Raw genomic sequence first — 23,706 nt, forward strand, 5'->3', positions numbered from 1 at the left:
CTGACTACCAGCTGATACACTGCTAAGGAGAGGCAAATGATAGTACAAAATTGCACAGTGATTTCCACAGAGCTAGTTCCACTAGAAATTGGTGCCTTGGCTCCTGCAGCCTGGACCAACTAGCAAATGATGTGCCACCTTCTGGGCTCTCCTTGAACACGAGGCCAATAGGAATGTGAACCACCCAGTCTCTGATTTACACCCTTAGCTAGAGAGGGATGACAGTAAAATTATCCACACCTTCCCCTGTTACCAGCGTTCTGCAGGATGACAGACCTGGTGCTTTTCAAGCAGACTCCTGGCTGTGCTGGTCATCACCTCAAAGCACAATCTGCCCTTCACATGAATGTCACCTTACTCTAGAAATATGCAGCGATCTGGGGTTATTCAGCAGCTGTATCACCACGGGCTCTGTCCAGGATGAGCAAGCACAAGCCCTTCTGAGGCCTGTAAGCTGATGGCACCACAGAGTGGAGAGAAAAGATGCTGCTTTATGCCAAGTCAGAGAAAGAGCAGCACCCTCCTGTGCTCATGTGTATTTATTGCACTGCAAACTCAGAGCTCTTTTGCTGCTCATCAGCACGAAGTATTTTTTGGCCATCTGCCTCCTAGGTCTCTTTCATTGCACCCCGCTCCAGACTGTGTTTTCAGAGATGTTACTTTCCCGCTATCCCTCTAAATCATCCCAGCCTGCCTGGTTTCTCTGCGGTATTTCCTGCTTGTCAGTGTGGCTCACCCGCTTCTTGCCCATCGGATCCTGCGGTGCAGGTGAGGGCTGGCACGTACACTCGGCATTATCCGAATCCTTAAACCCGGCGCAGAGGGTGCTGCCCGGGGCTGCGGGGCAGAGGCCACTTCTGCCTGCACAGGGAAGGTGGAAGGTTTTCAGGGCCATCCTCTTTTCCTGCAGGTTTCTCCCGCACAGGCTGCCACCTCGTGGGCATCGTCTGGCACGGGCGTTTTCCTGGAAACAGCAACTCCCAAGTGCAAAGAACTCGTTACTGTCAATACTCTGCTCTGATGATCCAAGGAAATTGCAACCCTTTGGGTCCCTGGCTTGGGAAAGTTGTAGAAGTGTAGAGACGATAGAATTGTTCAGCTCCTAACATGGTTGGTGGGATAGATTTTCCACAAAAATAAGAGCTCTAACAGGCAAATCTATAGGTGCCACCGTGGAATATTAGTCAGAAACAGCAAGATTGGCACACTTCTTACTCAAAAGCTGCCTCATTCACTGTAGGAACTCCTTTTATGAGTCAGATTTCACATTTCTATCTCTTGCATGGTGAGAATCTGCAGTCAAATCAATGTGAATATGTCCTCTGCTTTTTAAGGCACTTACTTTACAGCATTAATCAGAATTCCTGAAAGTTAATTCTGGGCAGACTTGGAGTGGGATTTTTAAGGCCTGTGTAAATTTCTTTAAAAATTTAAAGCTAATGCTTATGCTGGATCAGTTTATCATCATCGAACTGATTTTGTATTTACTCTGACACCACCAGAATTTCCCAACATGTGACAGTGTAAGGGCTTTTCATCATTTGGGAAGAGCCACTGTGTTTAAACACATGCTGTTTCTCAAACAAAATTAACTTTTAACCAGAGAGAAATCCTGATTTCCTAATGTTGTGCCCCCTTTTCAGTAATCCTCAGGTTCAAACAGTTTACCTGATGAATCTGTGTCTGCACTGTGTGTCTAAGGTGAAAGTATGTGTTGGAGGAGACCATTTTGATTTCAGCACTTTCCAAACATGGTCACCAGGAAGAAAAGGAGACTTGATCTCCCCTCATCCTTATCCTCCACCTCCAGCTGAAGCTCTGAGTTTGCTATGTTGAGGTAATCCTTCCATGATAGAGATGGGTATTAGTCTGTGTGGAGAAGCAGTCCAAGCATTTTTATTTCCTTTGGATCATTTTGCAGTAGCATTTGGAAGTCAGAATCATCCCACGTTTGTCTCGCAAGTCACAAATGAGATACAACGGTGTTTAATTTTTTTGTTTGTGTCTGGAATGCGTTAATTGGAAGGTATAGGGTGTCCTTTCACATGCCACACTGCCCATGCATGAGGATACTTCAGCTGAACTATCTGTCCCTGAGCCAGGGGTGTTCCAGTTGAAAAAGGATCAGTCGCTCCAGGTTAGAAAGATGGCAAATTTTCCTGCTCCTAGGAGAATTTCCTTTCCATCTCTCTCTCTTCCTTTGCTACTACTCCAGTACTCCAGTACTCCAGTACTGCCAAAAAGGACTTAATCCTAGGGACTTAGTAAAATAACTTCTGACAAATGGAAGACTTAATCTCTGGAATAGTCTGGACACTGTATGCAGTGACAAGTATTTGGAAATGTTTCATGGGTAGAGATATTCCTGTCTTGCCTTTTAAATAGAAGATGTTTCCCTTTTTTTGACACACTGAGCAATACACGTGGTATCCTAAATCTGTTTTGTCAACTGAGTCCAGGGTTTTTAAAAATATGCAGCAAGATTTTAATACAGCTCATCACATTATACAGAACCAGACATCCTGCTTAGGCTTCAAAGGCTTGATATTCCCCATGCACAACCCACATGCTCCTGCCTAATTACATGGAATGACAGCCTCCCATTGGCTCCTTTCCTTTGACACCATGGCAGAGCCTTCTCCGGCTGAATCCTGAAGTAGGACGCACAGCTTGCCAGCTCTAAAAACTACAAGCATTTCTATTCAGGCTGTCTTTGGCTGATTAACTGCACCAAAACCCCACTATTTTGATTTTCTTCCTGGAAAGCTACTTTTCCCAGTCCTGAAATGCCTGAAGATGCAAATTCAATGTCAGCTTTTGGATAGTTGCAGCAAGCAGTGTCATTTGTGTGTTAGCATTAGAAGTAGGAACTTATTTTGTTGAACTTCTGGATGGGCTGGTCAAGATGAGTTTTATGATTTTTTTTTCTGTTGGATAAGCATAATTTTCACCAGCATCAAAAGGTCCCACCAGCCTCCTATGCTATTTACTGTACAATAGCAAGAGGAACACTAATGGTTGGGGGTCTCAGCTGATAAGACACAATGGATGGCAAAGAGAAGTCACATTCGTGGTGAATTGTGTGATATAACCAGCTCCTAGGGGTCAGAAATCCTTATCCTGCTCACTGGAAATCATGAAAGCTCCAAAAGCATAAGATTGTTTAAAAAAGAGGTCTGTATTTATTGTTTTCTTGGTTATTTGGAGCTTTTAGGAGGCACTCTTGTCACATTTTTGGCATTTTTCTGAAGCTTTGACCAAGAGGCGCTCTGCACCAAAAGTGATTCATGTGAAACCAAGGATGGCTCAGCAGTCAAAAGACATCAGAGTTTCATCTTTGCTTCAGAACACAAAAATAATAATGACTTCCACATGATGCTGGAGAGTTGAGGCTGTAAGAAAGACATCAAAGATCATTACTCCTCCTACCCACTGCTGAGAGTGGGCACCACTGAGCATGGCAGATGGCAGATTTTGAGACAGCTCCAGTTCGCAATAAGACTGCCAGGAAGGGTAGAGGGCTGAGGGCTGAGGGAACAGGAACGAGAGAATGGGTAAAATAAGAGGTGAGCAGATATAAGAATAGGGAAAAATGTAAGAAGATGATTAAGAGCAGAGAAAAGCAACACTGCCTCCTCCCTTCCCTTGCAGCTTGATTTCTACTGGAGCTATGCTGGACAAAGATCTGTGCATATTATTTAAATGTCCCACAGCAAGCTCTGCTACTCACAGCCACTGATCCTCTGCTCAGGAACTAGGTTAAAGGAGATCTGTCTTCCCTGAAATCAAACTGGAAGTCCCGGGGTGCTGTGGAGGAGCACAGCCCATCCCAGTTCTCCTTTATCCTGGTCCTTTACAGAAACGTGACAGTCCTTTAGAAAAGCAGTTTGTGTTTTGAGGGTAGGGACAACATGGCAACACAATAACAAAAAAAGATACTATGATGCCTTCCCAGAGCAACTTGGTATTTCACACTGTGAAATTTACTGGGTGACATAGAACAAAGCTTTAAGCTTTGAAGTATAAACGGCACAGGTGGCTATTCCCAGAAATTCTCTCAGGAAGAGTGGAAGATCCCTGGGCATATTGTGGGAGCAGAATTGTCCAGATCCCCACAAGTGTCAGTCTCTAAGCGTCTTCCATTTCCTCATCTACTTCCTCAGGATCCAAGCCTTTGCTTAGACTTGCTACAGGTGAACCACAACTAGCTGGAATTGCCTAAGGGGTAGAACAGATTAAGATAGAGATAAAAACTAATGATTTTTTAATTAAAATAAATTCTAAAGATGAGAAGGATTTCAAAAACTAGAAAAAGCTGAGTCATAAATTCAAAATGCACATTATCATATTTGAGTTAGGAACAGAATACTTTAAACCAGAGGAAAAGCATTCCAACAAATAGATAAATTTCACTGCAAATAGGCTGCACTGTAGACCTAAGTGGCCTCATTTCCTGGATGAGGTCGTCATGAAGTTGTTTCTAAGGAGGACACAGTGTAATCCATAACTTTCAGCCTAAATGACTCTGTTGCTCTGACAACATACTGTTCCTGTTCTCAGATGGCTGTGTGTCACATTTGTGTACCGCCTTTTCAATATCTTTTGAAGGTTTTTTTGGAACAGAGCATAAAATTCAGTGGTTAGTTGGGTCACCTCTTAGTCTTCAGGAGAATGGTTTTGTCACTGCCTGTGATCCTCGTGTTATTAATGGACCATAAAAGCTGAGAGAGGAGAGACTGGCAGACATGGATGAGAGGTGGGTAGGAGGTATGGAGGAGGAGGATTTGGAATCCCTCTCTGTCTTTTTATGCCAGAGGGAACCAGACAGGGCAACTGGCTGGAGGACAGGCTGTTATCAGCTCTCATGATTTTGAGGGTTGCATAATTATTTTGTTAATGTAAAGACAAAGCTTTGTGACTCATGTAGTTTCAGAAGACTGAGCGATCTTTTGAAGGCTAAAAAAAGGCAGCATCCCCCAGTGTGATGGAACATGATCAAATAAATCCTACTGAGGACAAATATCTGTGTATCTTCTTTGGGGTTTACCATTCCATACCCTACTTTGTCTCCCAGCAGCAAAGCATAACCTCCTTTCCCAAGCCACTTGAGGTTTTGAGTCCTATTATGTAATGCCTGTGGAGAGCTGAGCAGTGCAGAAGAGAGGGAGAGTATTGAACAACTTAAAGCTAAAACAAACCTAGGCAGATGTGCAGCCAATGAGAGTAAAAACACAGGAATGCCTTGCCCCCTGGAAAAGCAAATTAAACAATGATTATTCCCTTTCTCCTGAGGATGTAATGAAAAACCCTATGTTAGTATCCCCAAGCAAACACAAAACACACCTGACTGCAGGGACCACATCATTTCTGGAGACTCCTGGACAGCAGGGCAGCACCAGTTCAGGAACCCGTCTGCCACAACCAGATACAGGTTGTTCACTAAATATGAACAGGGCTGACTGGAGAGCCACAGGGATGTACTTCAGGCAAATATTTGGGACCTTCCCTGTGTGTGTTAAGACCTGGTGCTTCTTCTGCTGCTCTGTATACGTCCATGAATGACTCTGCCCCCTTTGTATTCTTCACAAGCCAACTTTAAATCACAATTAATAAAGGCATCTGGTTCTTTCAATCATTTCATTTTACTCAGAGTAGGCAGATATGACACAGTATCCCTTTCAATAGCTGCTCAGAGAGTTGCTCAGATAAAAGAAAGGGCAGAGAAAACACTGCCTAATCACGTTTCTCCTATTATCGCAGCTCTTGGGGATCTTTTTTCCTGCAATGTATAACTGTCACTTTAACCTACAAGAAACAGACATTTTCCTTCACCGTGGGATAATGTAGGCACCCTTGAGGTAACAACAGTCATAGACCTGGGCCATAAAAAACCCACATCAATTTAATACTGCGACATAATATATAATGTAAGATACAGCAACTATAACATAATAATGCAGCTGTTTTAGAAATCCCCTTCTAGAAACGCTCATGGCTGCTTTCATTTGTGCCCTGCGGCCAGTCTGTAGCGGCGGGACGGTGTAAACTCAGCTGAGCAGCGAAGTTGAACTGTACATACTACTGGATCTCGGCATAACCCAGCTCCCTTTCGCCGGCGCAGCTCCAGCTGACCACGGCACGATGCTTACAGCCTGCGCTTTCTTTTTGAAACGCAAAGTGGGGAGAGACCCTAGTGGGGAGAAACCCCTACCGAGCCCCGGGCTTCGCCGGGATGCCGCCGCTCGGAAGGGCCGGGGACGGAGCGAAGCGCGATCCCGGGCTCCCCGTACGCCCGCGGGGCGTGGGCGGTGCCTGCGGGCGGCCGCGGCTCTGGGGAGGGGATGCCGGGCAGGCGGGGAGGAGATGCCGGGCTGGGAGGGCGCTGCCCGCGAGCTTCCATTCCTCCATCACTCCCTCCCTCTCTCCCAGACGGCGCGGCTGTGGCGGGGCGGGCGGGATGTGGGCAGCGGCCCCTCTCCTGCTCCTTCTGCTGCTGCTGCTGCCCCTGGCGCGGCTGTGTCGGCGCGGGGCTGCGCGGCTGGAGCCGGCCGGGCGGGCCGTGCTCATCACGGGCTGTGACAGCGGCTTCGGGCACATGCTGGCGCTCCGCCTCCACCGCCTCGGCTTCACCGTGTTCGCCGGCTGCCTGTGCCCCGGCGGGGACGGGGCGCGGCGGCTGCAGCGAGAGGCGGGCGGCGCCGGTCGCCTGCGCGTCCTGCCGCTCGACGTGACCCGCGCCCGCGACGTGCGCGCCGCCAAGGAGCTGGTGCTCAGCCACCTGCCCGAGCGAGGTGAGGCCGGCGGGGCGGGCGGGGCGGGGCGGCCGCGGGGGGCTCGGCTGCTGGCGGCGGGAGGGACCGGCGGACACGGTGTCGCCAGGACGGCGGCTCGGTTCGCCCGGAACTGCTGGCAGGGATCTGCCTCAGAGGGTCAGCTGGGCTGTCACAGCGTGAGGATAGGGAGCACCGTCACTGAGGGCGCTAATTGAAGTTACCGCTATTGGTAATGACCAACAGTATTTTATTAAAAATCCCTTCGTATGTACACGGACTGGGGCCCGTCCGAAGGTGCCGACAGTGGAAAGCGGGTGAGCTGCTCAGTGTGCCACGGGGGAGCTTCATCTCTCCACCGGGAGAAGAACTCCCCGAGTGGGGCTTCCCTGGAGCCCCTCTGCAGGTACCCAATAGGAGGAAACGGCAGAGAAAGCGCAGAACAACTGTGCAGGCATTGGAAGGATGGGGTTGTGATGCATTTCTGGGCATGACTTGTGACAGAGGAAATAGGTACAAGAAATGCAGCCAGAGCAGCTGCCGTGCCATACCAAAGCAGCTGTTTCTTGGAACCACCTGAGGTTTGTCAAGCTAGTCCCTGGAGAGGTTACTGAAAGGGAAACCTGTCAATTATGCACCCTACAGGGACCGTGCACCCAGGGGAATGGAGAGACTTAGCTTCAGAATAATTGCAGACAACCTAAATCCTGAGTTATCCCTTCAGCACGTGTGACACGGTGCAGGTGATGGGGCCACAGTTACCTCCTTTCCCACTGGGACTGCAGGGTGAGAATTAGCCACTGTAATTCGGGGATACTTGGTGCAGAGCACATTTTCTCAGGCTCAGAAGTGAGATTCCCTCCAAATCATAAACACTTCCTGCACACACAGGGAATAAAAGTGAAGAATGAGGCATGCAGAGCAAAAATGAAATGCAAGGCCTCTGCCTGCCTAGCTCATTAGCTCATTGGGAAGGGGGTGGAATGAGAAGTGAAGGAAGAAAAAGCCTAGACACTGCTCACTAAGTATGTGTATTTATGGTTGCTCTTGACCTTATCTTATTAAGAGGCAGAGCCTTTTCCTCTCAGGCTTTTCCTCAACCTACAAACAAACACAAATGACTCCCAGAAGCTCTTAAAGGCTCCTTGGGGACCGGGTCACTGGAAACACTGGGTTTCACATGGTTTATCCTGTAATTCTGACAGCTTATGCTGTCCTGCAGTGGTCATGCTCATGCTGCTGTGTAGCCCCTGGAGTCCAGAGTCAGCACTAAAGCTGTGGGTTGTCCTTGCTGTTCACAGATCGCAGATGTGCCTTCAGATCAATTCAAGGCCCATACAGACACCAGGGCTTGCTGGAGTGGGCAGGGACACTCAGCACGGCCGGGGTGAAATGCAGCAGGCACACAACGAGTGCACAGTGGTGTTCTGGGCTGTCACTCAGGCCCTCACACCTGGGACATGGGGCTGGGCATGCACACACAGAGCACACATTTTATGAAACCTTTTTCCATGGCTGGACAGCTCTGCTGCTGCAGAATTTTGAGGGTATTCTGCAAGGGCAGAAAAGAAAAAGTAGTTTTATAGATCCAGGTAGCACATAGGCCATTTGGGGAAACTTGCATTTATCAAGTATTCATCCTTTTATTAAATAAGAAGGAGCAAAGGAGTTATTTTAGTGTCTGATGTTAATGGACTAAAACTACAAGTCTTCTTTGTAATTTCTAAAATAGAGGGGCACAAATATTTTTATCTCAGTGGTAAAGAAACTGTGACAGTACTCTACTTATGTAGGCTATAAGCAAAAGACTTCGGTGGGAGTGTTCATTCTTGGCACCTCTGAAAAGAGTATGTTGTTTTCTTTGGTATTTTACCTTTATAAAAACACTTCCAATTTTATGATTAAACAGGAGGTTAGCTCTCATATTAACCAATTTATTTGTTAAAGATAGGAATTGTAATTTTTTCATATTAGGGCCAAAGATTGTTTTCAATTAAATTCTTTTTCATTTGGAAAGAGAATTCTGAGCCATTTGTAATTGCTTTTATGTTCTGAAAGTACCTAAAAGATAAGAAAAGTATGTGACTACACAGAACATGTTACCTGCTACCCAAAGGGTAGGCAGTGGAACATGTGCATCAATGTCCCACCAGTTAAAGAACCCTCAGTCATGAAACCTTAGGACATTTTCCCTGGTGGATCATGGACAGCAACATCCAGGGCCTACAGCAGAGGACTGACCAAAGTGGTAATCAAATACTGCTCAGACATTTGTAATGAGGACAGCAAAGAGTGGGTGGTGAGTTCAGTAGACTGTTGTAAATAAACGTTGGACAGATAAAAAGTCTGCTTTTGGTTTTTGCACAAACAATTCAAGCTGGTGTAGGAATCCAGTGGATTGTGCTGAAAGGTAACAGCAGATCACGCATTACCTTGCTTAAATGCTGTGAAAACATCCACCTTGTAAGCAGCTGCTGGCAGTGTTCTCTATGTCACTGTTGGCTTGTAAATACTGTGGGACAGTTCTCTCTCTGTCTCTCCCTCTCCCTCCCTCGGAACAGGAGAATTCTGTTCAGCAATTCCCCGTAGAAACTGGGAAGAGGAACCTATCCCTGAGAATCACTAGGTTCTTGCTTAGGGATTGTTCCCTCCTTTTTTGCCATTTTAACTATAATCAGTTTCACACAGGTATGAAAGATTTTAAATACATCATATTGGTGTGCTGGACTTCTAAATTCTGATCACCAAAACATTCCTGTATCATTCCAAAAATAATCACTTCAATAATCCCAGGTCTAATGGTAAGTGTGCACAGGCCATGGATTCCAAATGAAATCTCAGAAGCTGGACCAAAATGAAGAGAAAGCAGTTAAATAATGGTTGGTTTTTGCATGCCTGTGTTTAAATAGTTCAGAGTTAATCCTGGTAAAGATTAAATATTCTTTATGATTACAGTATCATCCTTTCCATGGACTGTGCATCTCAGACTAGTAGGGCTTTCTAGCAGATATGCTGTCTTTTAAGTCACCTTAATCTGCCTTTTTTCCTGGGCCCAGGATAAGTAGACTTACAAAAGACTAAAAGAAACTTTCTACTTTAAGTAGACTATTCAGTATAAAATTTACACAAAAACGTGTAAAATATGAGAATAAAATGAGAATATCAGGAATAAAATACAGTTCTCCCTACACCTTCAATTTATGCTGTAACCATAAGTAGCCCAAGCTCTGCATTATCTTCTCTCTCTCTGTTACATAAGAGTAGAAATCCAAAGCCAATAGGAAGCAGAACAGGACTTCAGAGCATTGCAGTGATTTGCAATTCTGTTAGGCTCTACAGCAAACCTCAGAATTTTTCTGATTTTCTTCTGTTTCAAACCAGAACTTCTCTTCCTTTTCTGGCCTGTTGTGAGTGGGTGACATTAGCTAGCTGGAATGGAGGGATATTAGTTTTAGTCCCACTTCCTACTCAAATGTTATTAAGTACTCTTTTACACTTAATTATGATTTTCTATTCATGGAATTCACCCATGGTACAATATTTTAGTCCAGACTCCTTATGGAAACAGATTATCCTTACAGTGAAGACAATTTCAGCATAATATTCCAAGCAAAGGATGGTGACTCATAAATGGATGTAAATATAACTCAGGAGTCTCATCTGGCCAGCTACCACCTTGCATTGCCACAGACAGATTGGGTTGTTCCCTCTCTTCATCCAGCGGAAATACAAAGGAACTAGCCAAAGGAATAAGGTAAATCACACTTTCCTTCCTTTGCCTAGTTTCCTTTAGTATTGGTCTGGAATCTGTCAGGAAAGAGCCTGTCATTTTCACATGGGCTTAAGCTTAGAGGAGAAACTCCAAAGATCAGTGATCCCAAGAATATGTGTTGGAATTTAGAGAGTGTGGCAGAATTCAGATATTACCTGAGTGTTGGCACCAACACAGAAACAACCCGACTTTCAAAAGGTTTTGCAAACCTTCAGCTGGATTGACCTCAATGGGAAGAGGAATTTTAAGAGTTTCTGGAAAAAATATCAGGTATCTTTTGGGCCTAAATAAGGACTTTGGATACGTGCCTTTTGGTCAAAATATTGTGAAGCAGAAATTACTGGGGAGCTTATGTGAGAGCTACAGTTCTCCAGAAAGCCTCACTAATCTTAAGTTAGGTTTCCTAAAGTGATTCTTAGATTCATGGCTGTATCTTTTAATCTTTGTCGTCAGGATCCATTTTCCCAACACAGATCAGTGAAAATCTCTGTGACATCCAGTCCTGCTTTCCAGTTTATTTTTTCCCTGCCTGCTGTAGCATAGTCTAACACCTCTCTTTATAAACTGTGTTTGGACTGAGTTCTGTTTTGACAGTCTGACACACCAAACATCAGCTGCTTTTTCCAAATGTGTCTCTGCATGGACACTGAGGAAATGCAGCATCACTCTCCTTCAGCTGTTCAATTCTTGTGCCTTGTCCTTCAGGATTTCCATCTGTATTTCTTAGGTTACCTGAGCTGCATTTATCTAAGCAAAATTATAATATGTTTTATCTGCACATTGATGGCATTTATTTTTACCACAAACATTTCAGGAAAGAAAGACCAAAGCAGATTCAAGTACCCTGAATACAGAGCTGGGCAAGTTGTTTCTCAGAAGGCAGGAAATATTCTGAGAAAGTAGCATAAGGGAATAATGAACTGTTTGTTATTGGGTAGAATTTTGTGAATTGATTCAACTAAACAAAGTGTCAGGAAACATTCTGGAAAATATCAGAACATTTCCCATTTGAGAATGCCAAAATGTTCTAAGAAACAGTATGTTTTGCTTGAGGGCAAATAAAGTGTTTTGAGCTGACCGGGTGCAAAGTGTTTTTATGTTTAACTTAATCTTCTCTTTAAAAAGTCTGTTTCAGTTTGACTCAGGCCAATTATTCTCCTCTTGGCTTTTGATTTGGCCACTGCACAGAAGGAAGGAGCCATTATTCTGTGAGCTCTGTTGATACACACAGGCTGGCCTCACCAGCAGCCACCTGGAGGCTTTGAAGCACACGAGGCAAATGGGTAAATTTTGTGTTTCACAGTTTAGAGAAAGAGGAAGAAAATCAATTGTCTAAAGATTAATGGCTGTATTTCTGAAGGCCTGATGGAATCAGGAACAAGTGTTCTTGCTGTGCTGCACAGGGTGCAGTGGCAGAAGCAAAATTACTTTTTTTTAAATGAGAAAAGGTGAAGCTGAAAAGATCAGGAAACAGCTTTTGCAGTGATGCCAGGCTTTAGTTTGGGTTGTGTTAGCTAGGCTATGTAAAATTAACAGAGTACAGAAACCTCCAGCCTTGAGCAGAAACAGACGGGGTGTGCAGCCACTCAGCCCACCTGCAGATCACATCACATGCAAGTACAAAAATATTGATAATTAGCTTCTACAGAGGCTCTCTAAGCCATTGATCTGGAAGCATTTTATGGGGAGGTAAGTCCCGTGGGGCTGGTTCCATTTTAAGATGGAGAAATAAAGCCAGAGAATGATGGAAAGACACAAAATAATAGGGCAGTGGCAGGGGGAAGAAGGAAGTCTAGGATGCCCAATTCAATGGCCAATTTTTAAGTCTATTTCCTCTCCTCTGTCTGCTGACATTTGGGGCCATGGAAAAGAAGTGAGTCCAGAGGAAAATGCTGCATTACTAGTCTGTTTGCAACCAAAGTTGTAAGACAGGACCAGTGTCAAGGATTGCTATGTGACAGGCTGCTGAATAGCGATTGATTCTCTTTGGAGGATAGAGTTATCCAAGTTCTGGATGGTAAATTCCTGATTTTGAGCGGTTTGCCCTGCAAATGAGACGTTCATGAAAAGAAATCAGTTTCTTTCTCTGTTGAAAGACCAATTTCATTGGGTAATACAAGTAGTGTATATATGTTAGAAAAGCTCACAGAGGCCTGCTTTACAAACTAATTCCAAAAATATTCTGTTTCATCTTTAACTATTGTTTTGAATGAAATCTAATATTGGCAGTTCTGGGCAGGGCTCTGGAAGGACCAAGATACCATGAAATTATTGCAGTAGTTTTGTCAGAGAAGATCAGAGAAAAGGGTTCAGCCCAAAGGTTTCCACTGTGCCTTCACTTGGGTGGTCAAATGTCCCCTGAGAATAACTCTGCTGCCACAGGTACAGGAGGCTACAGCTGGATCAGCATCACCCCTGCCCCAAACTCTTGTGTCCAGAGGGACGAAGAGAGGCACTGAAACCTGCTCTGCCCAGAAACCCAGGCTTGGAGGTCCTGTAGAAGGCGTGACAAAATTTGCCTTGGACACCTACAAGGATTCTTTAAAAGAAATGCACAAGCAAAATTGTCAAGGCTGGCAGAACTAAGCTGCAAATTCAGCTGTTTCAGTGCCAGTCAGGCTGCCCTGGTACTCCTTAGTTACGCTGCTGGTCCCCCTAGAAATGCTGTCAGTCAGGAGTGGAGGACAGAAACAGGAATGTTTTCAAAAGCACTGTGTCACTCCCTGCTTTGCTGTACAGCCACAGTTACATGCTGTGCAGGCAGGAACAAGTCAGCACGGCTTAATCAGCATTTAGGCGGCGTGTCAGCTCCAGCCTGCGAGCGCTCCTCAGTCCAACACAGCATTCCCACAGCTGAGGCTGTTAGCACTGCACAGGGCTCACATGAGACCTGCTGTGGCTTTGGGCTAAAGGCCTTCAGCTTCCTGTCACAGAGCTCTGACAGAACAAGCTTCGCTGCCAATACATTTCTGCTTGCAAACCCTGAAATCTTGCTGTGTGTCAGGGGGTGGGCTCTTTAGCACCAAAATCTGTCATTACATGGGGAATAAAGTTGTTCAAAAGTATAAAATTTATAAAATACTGTAGCCACTTACCTAGCTTGATTGCTTTACCCAATGTTGCACCCATGTATCTGATTCTGGCTGATTTCAGAATGAATCAGAGCTCAAATCTTGGAAAAGGATGCAAGACTTAGGCTCTTAAATTAGTCAGGCACCTTGAAAATAGTACCCCTTAGCCTTTAGACTGCTTAATATAATTTTCACAAAGCTGCTCATAGCACGCAGTGGGATTAAAGTTATTAAAATATCATGGTGCACCACACTGGCAGTAAGATGTAGTCTCCCAGATCATGTTATTCATAAATAACTTATGACAAGTATAGAGTGAGCGATTATTAAAAAGCACTGAGACTTATAGGAAAGGTGTCCTCCCCAAGGGGTGGGGGGCGGGATAGAACTGGATGATCTTTAAGGGCTTTTCCAACCCAAACAATTCTAGGATTCCATTTAGTCCAGATTATGGCCACAATGGCATTCCTTAATTAAACAAAACATGCCTGCACTTTTAAGTAGAAAAGACAGAAATGTAACACAACTATACGGTTTCTTCCAGGGTCCGAATCAGTGGTGTTGCTTTGTTATCTAACAGTGGTTGTTTTGCAGTTAAAGATGCTTGCTGAGTCATTTCTCTTCCATAGGTTTCTGGGGGCTTGTCAACAATGCAGGAATATCAACATTTGGTGAGACAGGGTGGCTGCCTATGGAGACATATGAAAAATTTGCAGATGTGAATCTCCTTGGGAGCATCAGGACAACCCTGGCATTTCTTCCCCTTCTAAGGAAATACAAGGGTAATGCTAATCCACTGTTATTTAGAGTTGTAGAATAATTAGCTTACTATAATCAGGGTAATGTAGCATCTATAAAAGAGGCTTTAATTGTCTCTCATTGAACTGAAATGACAGCCTCCTTCTTTGTGGCCTGAAAGAGCAACTTGATCCTGAAAAGAGGGTGAAGTCATAAGGAGAAGAAATATCCTTAAAGATTCTGTCTTTGCAGTACATAGAAAAAAGTATTTATAAATAAGGATTTCTCCCAGTGTTTTATTAAAAAAAAAGGAAAAATGTTTGCAGTAGATTATTAAGCACAGGCAAGCCTTTTAAAGCAATGACAATCAGAAAACACAAAGATCCAGTAAATGGCCTAATTTTATTATATAGGCTCTACAATTCTACTGTTTGGCAATTAGGAGAGAAAGAATGACCCTACAGAGGTGAACTAGAGACATCCAGCTATCCAGTTCCAGCTCTATGGAGCCTCTGTGACCTTGGGCAGGAAACTTCAAGTATGTAGAGGTGCATGGGTATCCAAAGGGATAAATGCATTTGCATGGACCTCCCTGTGCCTGGGCTTTATCCTTCCTTCTGAGAAGGAATGGTTTAATAGCTCTCTGCAGCATGGCAGCATGTCTTGGGTGCTTTGCAGTTTGTTCCCTACCTGTCTCCATCTGTATTTGGGGAAGAAGATACCCTTTTCCTTGTTTGTTCTGGCTGTAGGCTCTTTAGGATGAGGATTTGTGCTCTGTGTGCAGCATCAAGCCACAGGAAGGGGTAGGTTTCATCTGGAAGGCCCAGGTGTCACTGCTACACAAACCCTTGGTAAGATGAAAGTGTCCCTTTTTTTTGGCTGTTCTGCTTCTTTCTGCTTGGCTACCTTTGGTTGATGATATTCTGATACAAGAAAAAAGAAACCTTTAAATACTGCAAGGTGGATGTGTTTTTGCGCAAGAATGTGCTATTGTATGTACCCAGTGAGTGTGTTATGTGGCCATTACACAGGGAGACATCTCTTCTCCCTGTGATGCCCTACTTACTGCTGAAACTCTGTGATGCTGATCCACCAGAGGCATTTCTCTGATTCCATGAATTGCACAGGGTTACTTTGAAGCAAAAGGGACTAATTGTGCGTGTGATATTAAGCACATGCATGGACCTTTCGAAGGTTTGGGTCTGGATGGCTGCACACACACCTTAGCTCAAAGGAACATTTCGTATCTCACTCAGGGCTGTCAATGTTTCCTTGACTAACTCCTGCACTCCATTTTCAAGTACCATCTATGTAGGAGAGGAGGCCAAGGCACTTCTAGGAAGAATCCTAGATTTCCTGTCTCCTTGCAGGAACAGGGAGATAGCTAAAGCTATCAGGATAGCTAAAGCTTGTGTGTTTGGGGGCAGCAAGTGGCCTCTCCAAATGAAAAGCTTGAATTACAGGCATTAGAGCATTCTCTTGGGGAAGCTGGGTTTCAGTTCCCTTAGACACAGAGAGAAGCTAAGTGAGGTGTCCCACATCCTGGGTGTGTGCCCCACACCGCTCAGCTACTGGACAAAGGAGGCAGAGGTCACCCTACCCATGGCATACTGCCATGGATGTGCACATATTCCAAGAAACACTTCAAAATTATTAATACAATTATTAATACTTGTAAAGGGAAGTAATGCCCTCCAGCCTAGAACTTAAACATCCTACCCTGAGAGGAGCAACATTTCCCCATATCTTTTCCAGCTGGCCAGGCCAGCTGATAGAGCATCTTGATCAGCAAGGTGTTAGTTATTTTTCTCTTACTGTATACAAGATTTATTTGAGACGCTGTGTAGGAAGGCAGGGAACCTAATTCAGAATGACAGATTTCATTGCATTCCCATGATACCTTTTGATATCCCCCAACTCTATTCCATTTGGTGAGATCTGGGGCCCAGATGTTATCTGCACCTGTGGCAGCAACAGGAGTGCAGCTGTGTTCTCTGTGTTGTGAGGGACAAGGCCATCTTCTCCCTCACCTCTGGTATTTGTATATCCACACTCACACATTCCTTACCCCATGGTAGGACTATGTGACAGAAGTTTACAAGGAAACAATGAAAATGCACCGCAGCCCTGTGCCTCAAATGAGGAATCTTTGCTATTTAAGGTATGCCTGCACTCAGCAGGAGTTAGAAAGGAGGAACAAGCAGCACAGATCAGGGAAATCATTCTAAGGTAGAGTAAACATGCACACATTTTGTAGAGTCACATTTCCTTGGTGAAGTTTATCACTGTAGAGTCTGGCTTGGACTTTACATGCACAGTTACAAAGCCAGGTCTCAGTGCAGAGACATCATTAGCACAGAAAAAAATGGTATTAGTAACATATATCCACCTCAGGGAAAATCATCTCCCCTTTCCTCTGTGGTCCTTCTCCTCTTACTAGCACAGTCTCTTGCTACTATTTTTCAGTCTGTAGGGCACTGCTTTGTTTCCATCTTTTTCATCCTATCTCAGGCTCAGAAGGAATAAGCAGGACACTGGGAATGTGTTACACTTTGTCTAGTCCAGCATCTGTCACTAGGTGGAAGATTTTTGTGTGAAGTTTTTCACTTAACAGAGCTGAGTGCCCTTCTGTGTTGGGACTGCCCACTGACACTGCCCAGTTTTGGCACAGTGTGCAGTAAAACAGCCTCCTGCTAAACACCACATTATTAGCAGCTCAGAAGATTGAGATGAATCAATTCCATGTTAAAGACTGGGAATGAAGTTATGTTATTTGCACTGTTTTCTTTCCAGGACGTATTGTTTTCATGTCCAGCATCATTGCCTATTTTACTCTGGGAAATGGCATTTATTCTATGACCAAGGCAGCTATTGAAAAATTTTGTGATGCTTTAAGACTGGAAATGAAGAAGTTTGGTGTCCAGGTAAGTGATGTAGCAAGAACCTGGAAACCAGGTAAGTGATGTAATGAGTTATGTGAAACAAAGTGACAAAGATAAAAGATCAGAATTGCATCCATGGGTGCAGCTTCCCTTTGGAAAGAGGTGGTTTCTCTGTGGCTAATCAGTCAGCTGGAAAACACTGGGAACAGCAGTCCTGGGTGACGTTTGTGGTTCCGAGAAGCTGGTGGGTAACAGGTCTGTGTGTCAGCACTGAAACTTCCACCCTTTCTCCACGTCCTCTGCAGTGGAGCAGCTTCCTGACACAGGCCTGCCTGAGCAATGCCATGCTCCACACAGAGCTCCCAACAGCAGTGAGGAACCCAAACGTTCCCTGGGGTGGCTGCAAAGAGCCCAGATGCTGAGGGCTGTGCAGCCAGAAGGAGGCTTGTCACCTGCCTGAGGGGTTCTTTCTCTCCTCTTACACCACCAGTGCTTAAAAGCTCCTTGCTTTTTGTGAGAGCAGCTATGCTGCAAGAGGCGTAACTTGTACAGAGTAGTTATGTTTTTATTCTCTTAACCTAAGAGGCTCTAAGAGTGCTCTTAGTGCCCTGTCTAAGCAACTCTAATAGTCAAACCTGAAGCTTAGATCACTAAGTAGCTTCACTAGGCTTTTTCCTTGGAGTCACTCTACTGCTGAAACATTCTTCTCAAATACTAAAAGTCTTCCCTGGCAGGTTTGCATCGGGGCACTGTTTATTTACAGCATTGTTCATAAGCTTTGTGTTGGAAAATATTACAGCTATGCATCTGTTAAAGACCCCTGTCGGATAAATATGACGGGCTATAAAATGCAAGTGAATTTACACATCCTAATACCACACAGCACGATGAGAATTTCAGCTGATTAGCTGAGGATAATCTCAAATGCATGGAAGGGCTTAGTTTAACAGGTTAGCTACTCTGGTTGTTTTGGTATTTTTACTGCTGCACCTCTGCAATAGTCCCAGCACACAGCTGAGTGAGCCAGGTTGACAAACATTTCTGGAGTATCTTTGAGAGGTATTTTTCTGTCTCTCATTGTATGCAAGATGCTGGCTGGCATGTGCCTGAGAACTGACTTTGTGAGAGCCTACAAAATACACAGTCCCTTTTTCCTGTGCTCCCTTCCATTGCTCTGTTGTCCTCTCTGTCCTTTCAGAAGAAAGCTGCACAGAGGTGGCAAGGAACAGATGGAGCTATGGCTCTGTCCCATTGAACTCTGGCCAGGCAAGCTGACATTCTACAGAAAACAAAATGTTTGTCTTACAGTAGAAAGGCTACAGAAGATGTGAGAAGGGAAAAAACCAAACCATCTCTCCTTCTCTCCAAGCCAACTCCAAAAAATGAAGCTTTCAAAACCCCTTTGTTAACAATAAACGTGGGACGTTTACTATTGGCATTAGTGTGGCTGACACCAAACATGTTTCTAAACAACAGCAGGAAGGAGGGTTCCCGAGGTTGCTGTGTGACAAACCTACCTGAGGCAGCACAAGCTGTCCCAGCTGTGCACACCATCCCTCTGCTGGAGTTTGTCTGCATCCCTTCCTTCTCCCCAAGCACAAGACCTACACCCCAGTCCTCCTGAGAGCAGCGAATCCATCATCATGCAGGCCAACAGGCAGGCACTGACACAGGTGGGAGCCTCTGCTGGGTGGCAGAGTGGAGACATCAGGGTTTCATAGCACCACAGACTTCCCAGAGAATGCCTGTCAGATCCCCAAGTCTCTGACACAGCTCAGCACGGGTTTTCCTCACCTTGTGTGGCAGTCTCTAGAAATGAGGTCAGTTAAATGCCATGGAGCTTTTAATGTTGCATATCTACAAATAGTTTGAACAAGGCTGCTGCTAACTGATGAACAGCATGTGTGCTGTGAGTGCTCAGCCTGCTCCAAAATTTCCTGGAAGACTCAGAAGGGAGCAGAACAGCAGCAACACACAAAGAAAACATGTGGAGCAGCGAAGGACTTGCGTGCTTTCCACTTAAATCTACGTGCACAAATCTACAGAAATTTGCTAATGGCTTAAGTGAGAGGCAGAGCAGGACCTTTGGTCCCACTGTTCTTCAGTGACAAGACCTACTTTACTTTTAATTACACATACTTGTGAAAAACAGCACTTCTTTCCCCAGGACCTGCTAATTTTCTTTGATATATCCTTTTCTCCCAAATTGGGTCAAAAATTATCCATTGCAGGATTCTCCACTGAGTAAAAAATCCAAAGTATTCCACTTTGGAGACATCAAAGTCATACTCCAATGCTTTGTCTCAGTCTTGTCAAAAAATTTATACCATTAAGCATTCTACAGAAATCAAAGATGCTCTATTGCATTCTGTGAGGGTGTGTTGAGTAGTCAAAACAAGAACATTAACATCAGAGTGAAATGAGGAAGTCAGAATAAAGCACCTCTGCAATCTTAAATATTTCACAGGATTGTATTTGATTTCAGTCAAGTTTCCAGGGTTAAAATTTCAACAAAGCAGCATTTTCTGGAAGAAACCTGTCGGCAGGCAGCTTTTGATCTGTGTTACTGCCTATAGTATTTAACTGAATTCACAGTGACTGATTGCACCTTGATAAATTTTACATCTTGCTTTCAGGTCTGTATTATCCAGCCAGGAAATTATGCACCTTCTACAAAAATTCAGCCACCAGTCAGTGCCGAACAGATCTGGAGTGAACTCAGTGAGGAGGAAAAGGCTGTTTACAACAAGGAGTATGTTGAAGAGCGGGCAAACTTTTTCAACAGAATCCTCAGTGAGGGAAGCACTAATGGCAATGAGGTTGTAGATGCTATGGTGGATGCTCTAACATCTCCTGCACCCAAGGCACGTTACATGGTGGCGAAGCTGAAGGAAAAGGCACTGGTGTTTGTGTGTGCCTTATTCCCAACTGTTGTGATGGATTCTGTTCTGTCTTATGCTCTGAGCAAAGTAAAACTTGCGTAGCCTACATTGGTGCTATTCACTGACTCATGTGAGGCAGTTTATGAAATGTGAAAGAGCTGAATTTAATGCCCCCCTGTGTCACTACAGTGACACCAATTAACCAATACAAACTTTGGAGAGCCTCCCTAGTCAGAACTGTCACTGATTCCTCGGGAAAAACATACAGGACCCTGTGTGTAAAATTAAATCATTTAAGTAACTTTATCTCTCCCCTGTGGAAAAACCCCATCCACTTAAGCCACTTTAGTTACTACCTAGAAAATTTAATATGTCTTTTTCTAAAGCAATAGCAGGTTATTGTGTTACAGACATGATGCAGACAAAATTGAGCGCGTCCTACAGGGCAGCTGTACACCTGAAGTCATTACAACAGAGATGAAAAGACCTTATTGTAGAAACTGGAGTAGCCATTTATTTAGGGATGCTAGGAAGAGGTTAATGGAAAAGTCATAGAAATGAGCATTAGACCTTGAAATACTTTGAATGGAGTTAAATGGCTGTAGCAAGTTAGGAAGTCTTGAAGCTCTGAGCAACCTGGTTTAGTGAAAGGCATCACTGCCCACAAAAGGCGAGGCTGGAATTTGATGATCTTTAAGGTAATTTCCAATGCAAACCATTCTATGATTCTATGAATAATAAAGTTGTAATATGGAAACATTGTCTTGGCTAACTACAGTTCAGTCCTTTTTAAGGTGTTCTGGATCAATCTGAAACAAAGCCAATATATCACAGACTTTGGAAAATAACTTACATATTCCATTTATAAATGAGTATTTAATCCTAAATAAACTCTATCTTTTATCTAATGTCTGGATTAATCAATGTGTTGACCTCAAGTGTTGCAAGAGAGCTAAACACCAAGGAGACAAATACCAGTATACTCAGAGCTCAGAAAAAACATATTCAGGTTTTGCTAGTATTGTAAGGAATAAGGTCTGAAGAAAAGAATACCTACTAACACGAACAGGGAAATATTAGTAACATTTATCTATGAGAGTAATTGATCACGGTAGCTTCATTAACACTTTCCTACTAATTGTTGTCGAAAAGATTGCTGGTTCACACATATACAATTTTAAATTTGACTTGGTTGTGGTATTGCAAAAAATCCAAGAAATCTGGGGCGAAAAGATCCCAGAAGAGCTGGGAGCAACTGTGGTGGCACTGATAGATGCAGGGCAGCAGCACTGAGCATGATAGCCTGCCCCATGCCAGGTCTCCCATATCAAACCAAAGACTCTGCTGCAAGTTGACATAGTTAACTTCCTCATCTGAAGCAGACATTGCATCCTGTACCTGGGAAGTCTTTCCTAACATATTTAATTAATTACTGAGAAAATTTATGCTCTCTCCTGGTGGGTAATTTGGGCAGTGTGAGTCAGGAACATAGGCGAGATGAGCCAACGGAGTGACAATTCCAGCTTCTCTCCTGGTACACTCCGCAGTGGAACAGCCACTGCACCTGTTGGAGATCGTGGAACATGTTATTTCTCTTTCCAAATGCTGAACCCATCCCTGGAGCTGGCATTGGCAAGAGGACAAGCCTGGGCTCCCCACTGTTACACAGACTGTCAATAGCAGGATAATCAGATGATTATCATCCCTCTCCTCATTTAACCACAACTGAGCAAGGCCAAGCAAGGGAACAGGAATGAGGCTTATTCCAACTGAACCAATCAATTTCTTGTATAGGAATTCCCCCTGCTTGACCTCAGGGCTTTCAGCAGCCCTGCATTGCTTTGGAAGCGTTGCTTTCATGCTCTTAGCTGTTCTTTGTGCAGATTACCCTTCCTCAGAGTAAGTAGCACTGGACTCCACAAGCAGCTTTGAAACCCAGATGTTTCTCCATCAGGCCCAGGGTACATGTGCTGATCTCTGCCCCCAAACCAATGTCACTTTCCATTACACTGTCTCCCTTCTATTTGCATTTCTAAAAGCTACTGCACTAAGTTGCTGAGAGCCAGCACCACCAGACCTGCCTCACAGACATGAAATAACTTCCAACTGGAAATTCCTCCTTTATTTGCCATGTACAGGATGAAGCATGAGATCAATATTTCAACAGCCTCATGTAACATCAGATGAGAAAGACTCCAGAACATTTATTCCTTCACCTTGAAAACTGAGAACTTGCAGTGCATGGGATTTTAAACGGGATACAATGACAGAGTTAAAACTGATGGGACAAATGAAGGCAGTTTGTATTTTTATTGCTGTCTAACCATTGGCCTGAAAGCTAAATGAAAACCAGCTACAAAATTATAATCTTTATTCCTTCCCCTCAGCTTTTTAATATTATGATCTGCAGATAAAGAACTAATCCAGAGAATCAGAGCTTGTTATTAACAGAACATCCCACTGAAGTCATTTGGAATCCTCCCACTGAGTTATACGTGTTCCAAGGCACAGTGTTAGACAAGTAAACATAAAAATAAGTAGCAGGAATGATTTCAGAATCCCTGGGCTTAGTAGAAGAGAGACCCTCACAGGAAATGGTGATGGAAGGGGTGCAGCATTCCCTCCTCCACAAGTTCTGTAGGGTACAGAAGTTGCGGGATCAAAACAGAAGGTTTTAGTGAACAAGCCTTGCTAACCAAGTGAGTGACAAACTGAGGACCCCCAGAGCTGTCAGCTCTTCAGCTGAACTCCTGCCCTGCTCTGTGGCACTGGAAAGCTCCCCTGACTCTAGGGATCCCAGCTCTCATCCTGCCCCAGATGGTACCTGGGAGGCACATGCTGGGAGGGCACAGTTGCTGGACTGCCCCACCATCCCTTTTTGCTTTGTCACATCCCTGACTGAGGAGTGCCTCCCTCTTCCTCAGAAACCCTGAAATCCCCTTTACCTCAAGTCAGGTTGAAGTGCAGGGGCATACAAGAAGCCCGTATTTACAACATCCAAAAAAAGAAACAGTGTTTTAGGAAAAATTTAGGTGACAAAGATAAAAACCAAACAACCCCCACCCAAAACCCCCCCACCCAAACCTCTATTTACATTACTCATATCTGAAATGCCCCTCTCCCAAAACCCAGCTAACTTGCTGCAGACCCTTTCCTGGGACTGTTTTTCTATATAGCATTCATCTCAGTTGCATTCAACAGAGAACTTCTTGGCAAAACACTTCAGCATTTGTCACTATTTGTCTTTATAAGCCCTGCTGACAATTTGGGATTTTTTTTTTTCCCCTGAAAACAACCACCCTAAAAGAAATGCAGCTTTCCTCCCAAGTCTCTTCTCCAAGGATAGAGTATCAGGGACTTAATTAATTTCATGGATTTTCTCCTTGATGAAAAGGCCTATTCCTAAGAATGCATATTAATTGGTAGAAAGGATGAATGTTGGTTTTGACATTAGGCAATTAGAGTATAAAGAAGGGTAAAAAATGCTAAACCAGTTTAGTTAGTTGTACATTGATCTGAGTGATACCAACAGCTTCATACAGTGGCATCAAAACCAGAAAGAGAGCAGATCCCAGGAAATACAGGAGGAGT

General features: G+C 44.2%; 1 protein-coding gene across 1 annotated transcript; it reads left to right on the plus strand.

Moving 5' to 3' along the window:
• Positions 1–6,457: 6,457 nt before the first annotated feature.
• On the plus strand, positions 6,458–20,217 carry LOC309570348 (D-beta-hydroxybutyrate dehydrogenase, mitochondrial-like; the record flags this gene model as incomplete). The annotated part of the gene is made up of 4 exons (XM_082277084.1): positions 6,458–6,791; positions 14,243–14,395; positions 17,145–17,275; positions 19,870–20,217. The coding sequence occupies 4 exons, from the start codon at positions 6,458–6,460 to the stop codon at positions 20,215–20,217; spliced, it is 966 nt and encodes a 321-aa protein (XP_082133210.1).
• Positions 20,218–23,706: the final 3,489 nt, after the last annotated feature.

The sequence above is a fragment of the Coloeus monedula genome (genome assembly GCF_965178545.1).
Source record: "Coloeus monedula genome assembly, chromosome: 2".
Lineage (NCBI taxonomy): Eukaryota > Metazoa > Chordata > Aves > Passeriformes > Corvidae > Coloeus > Coloeus monedula.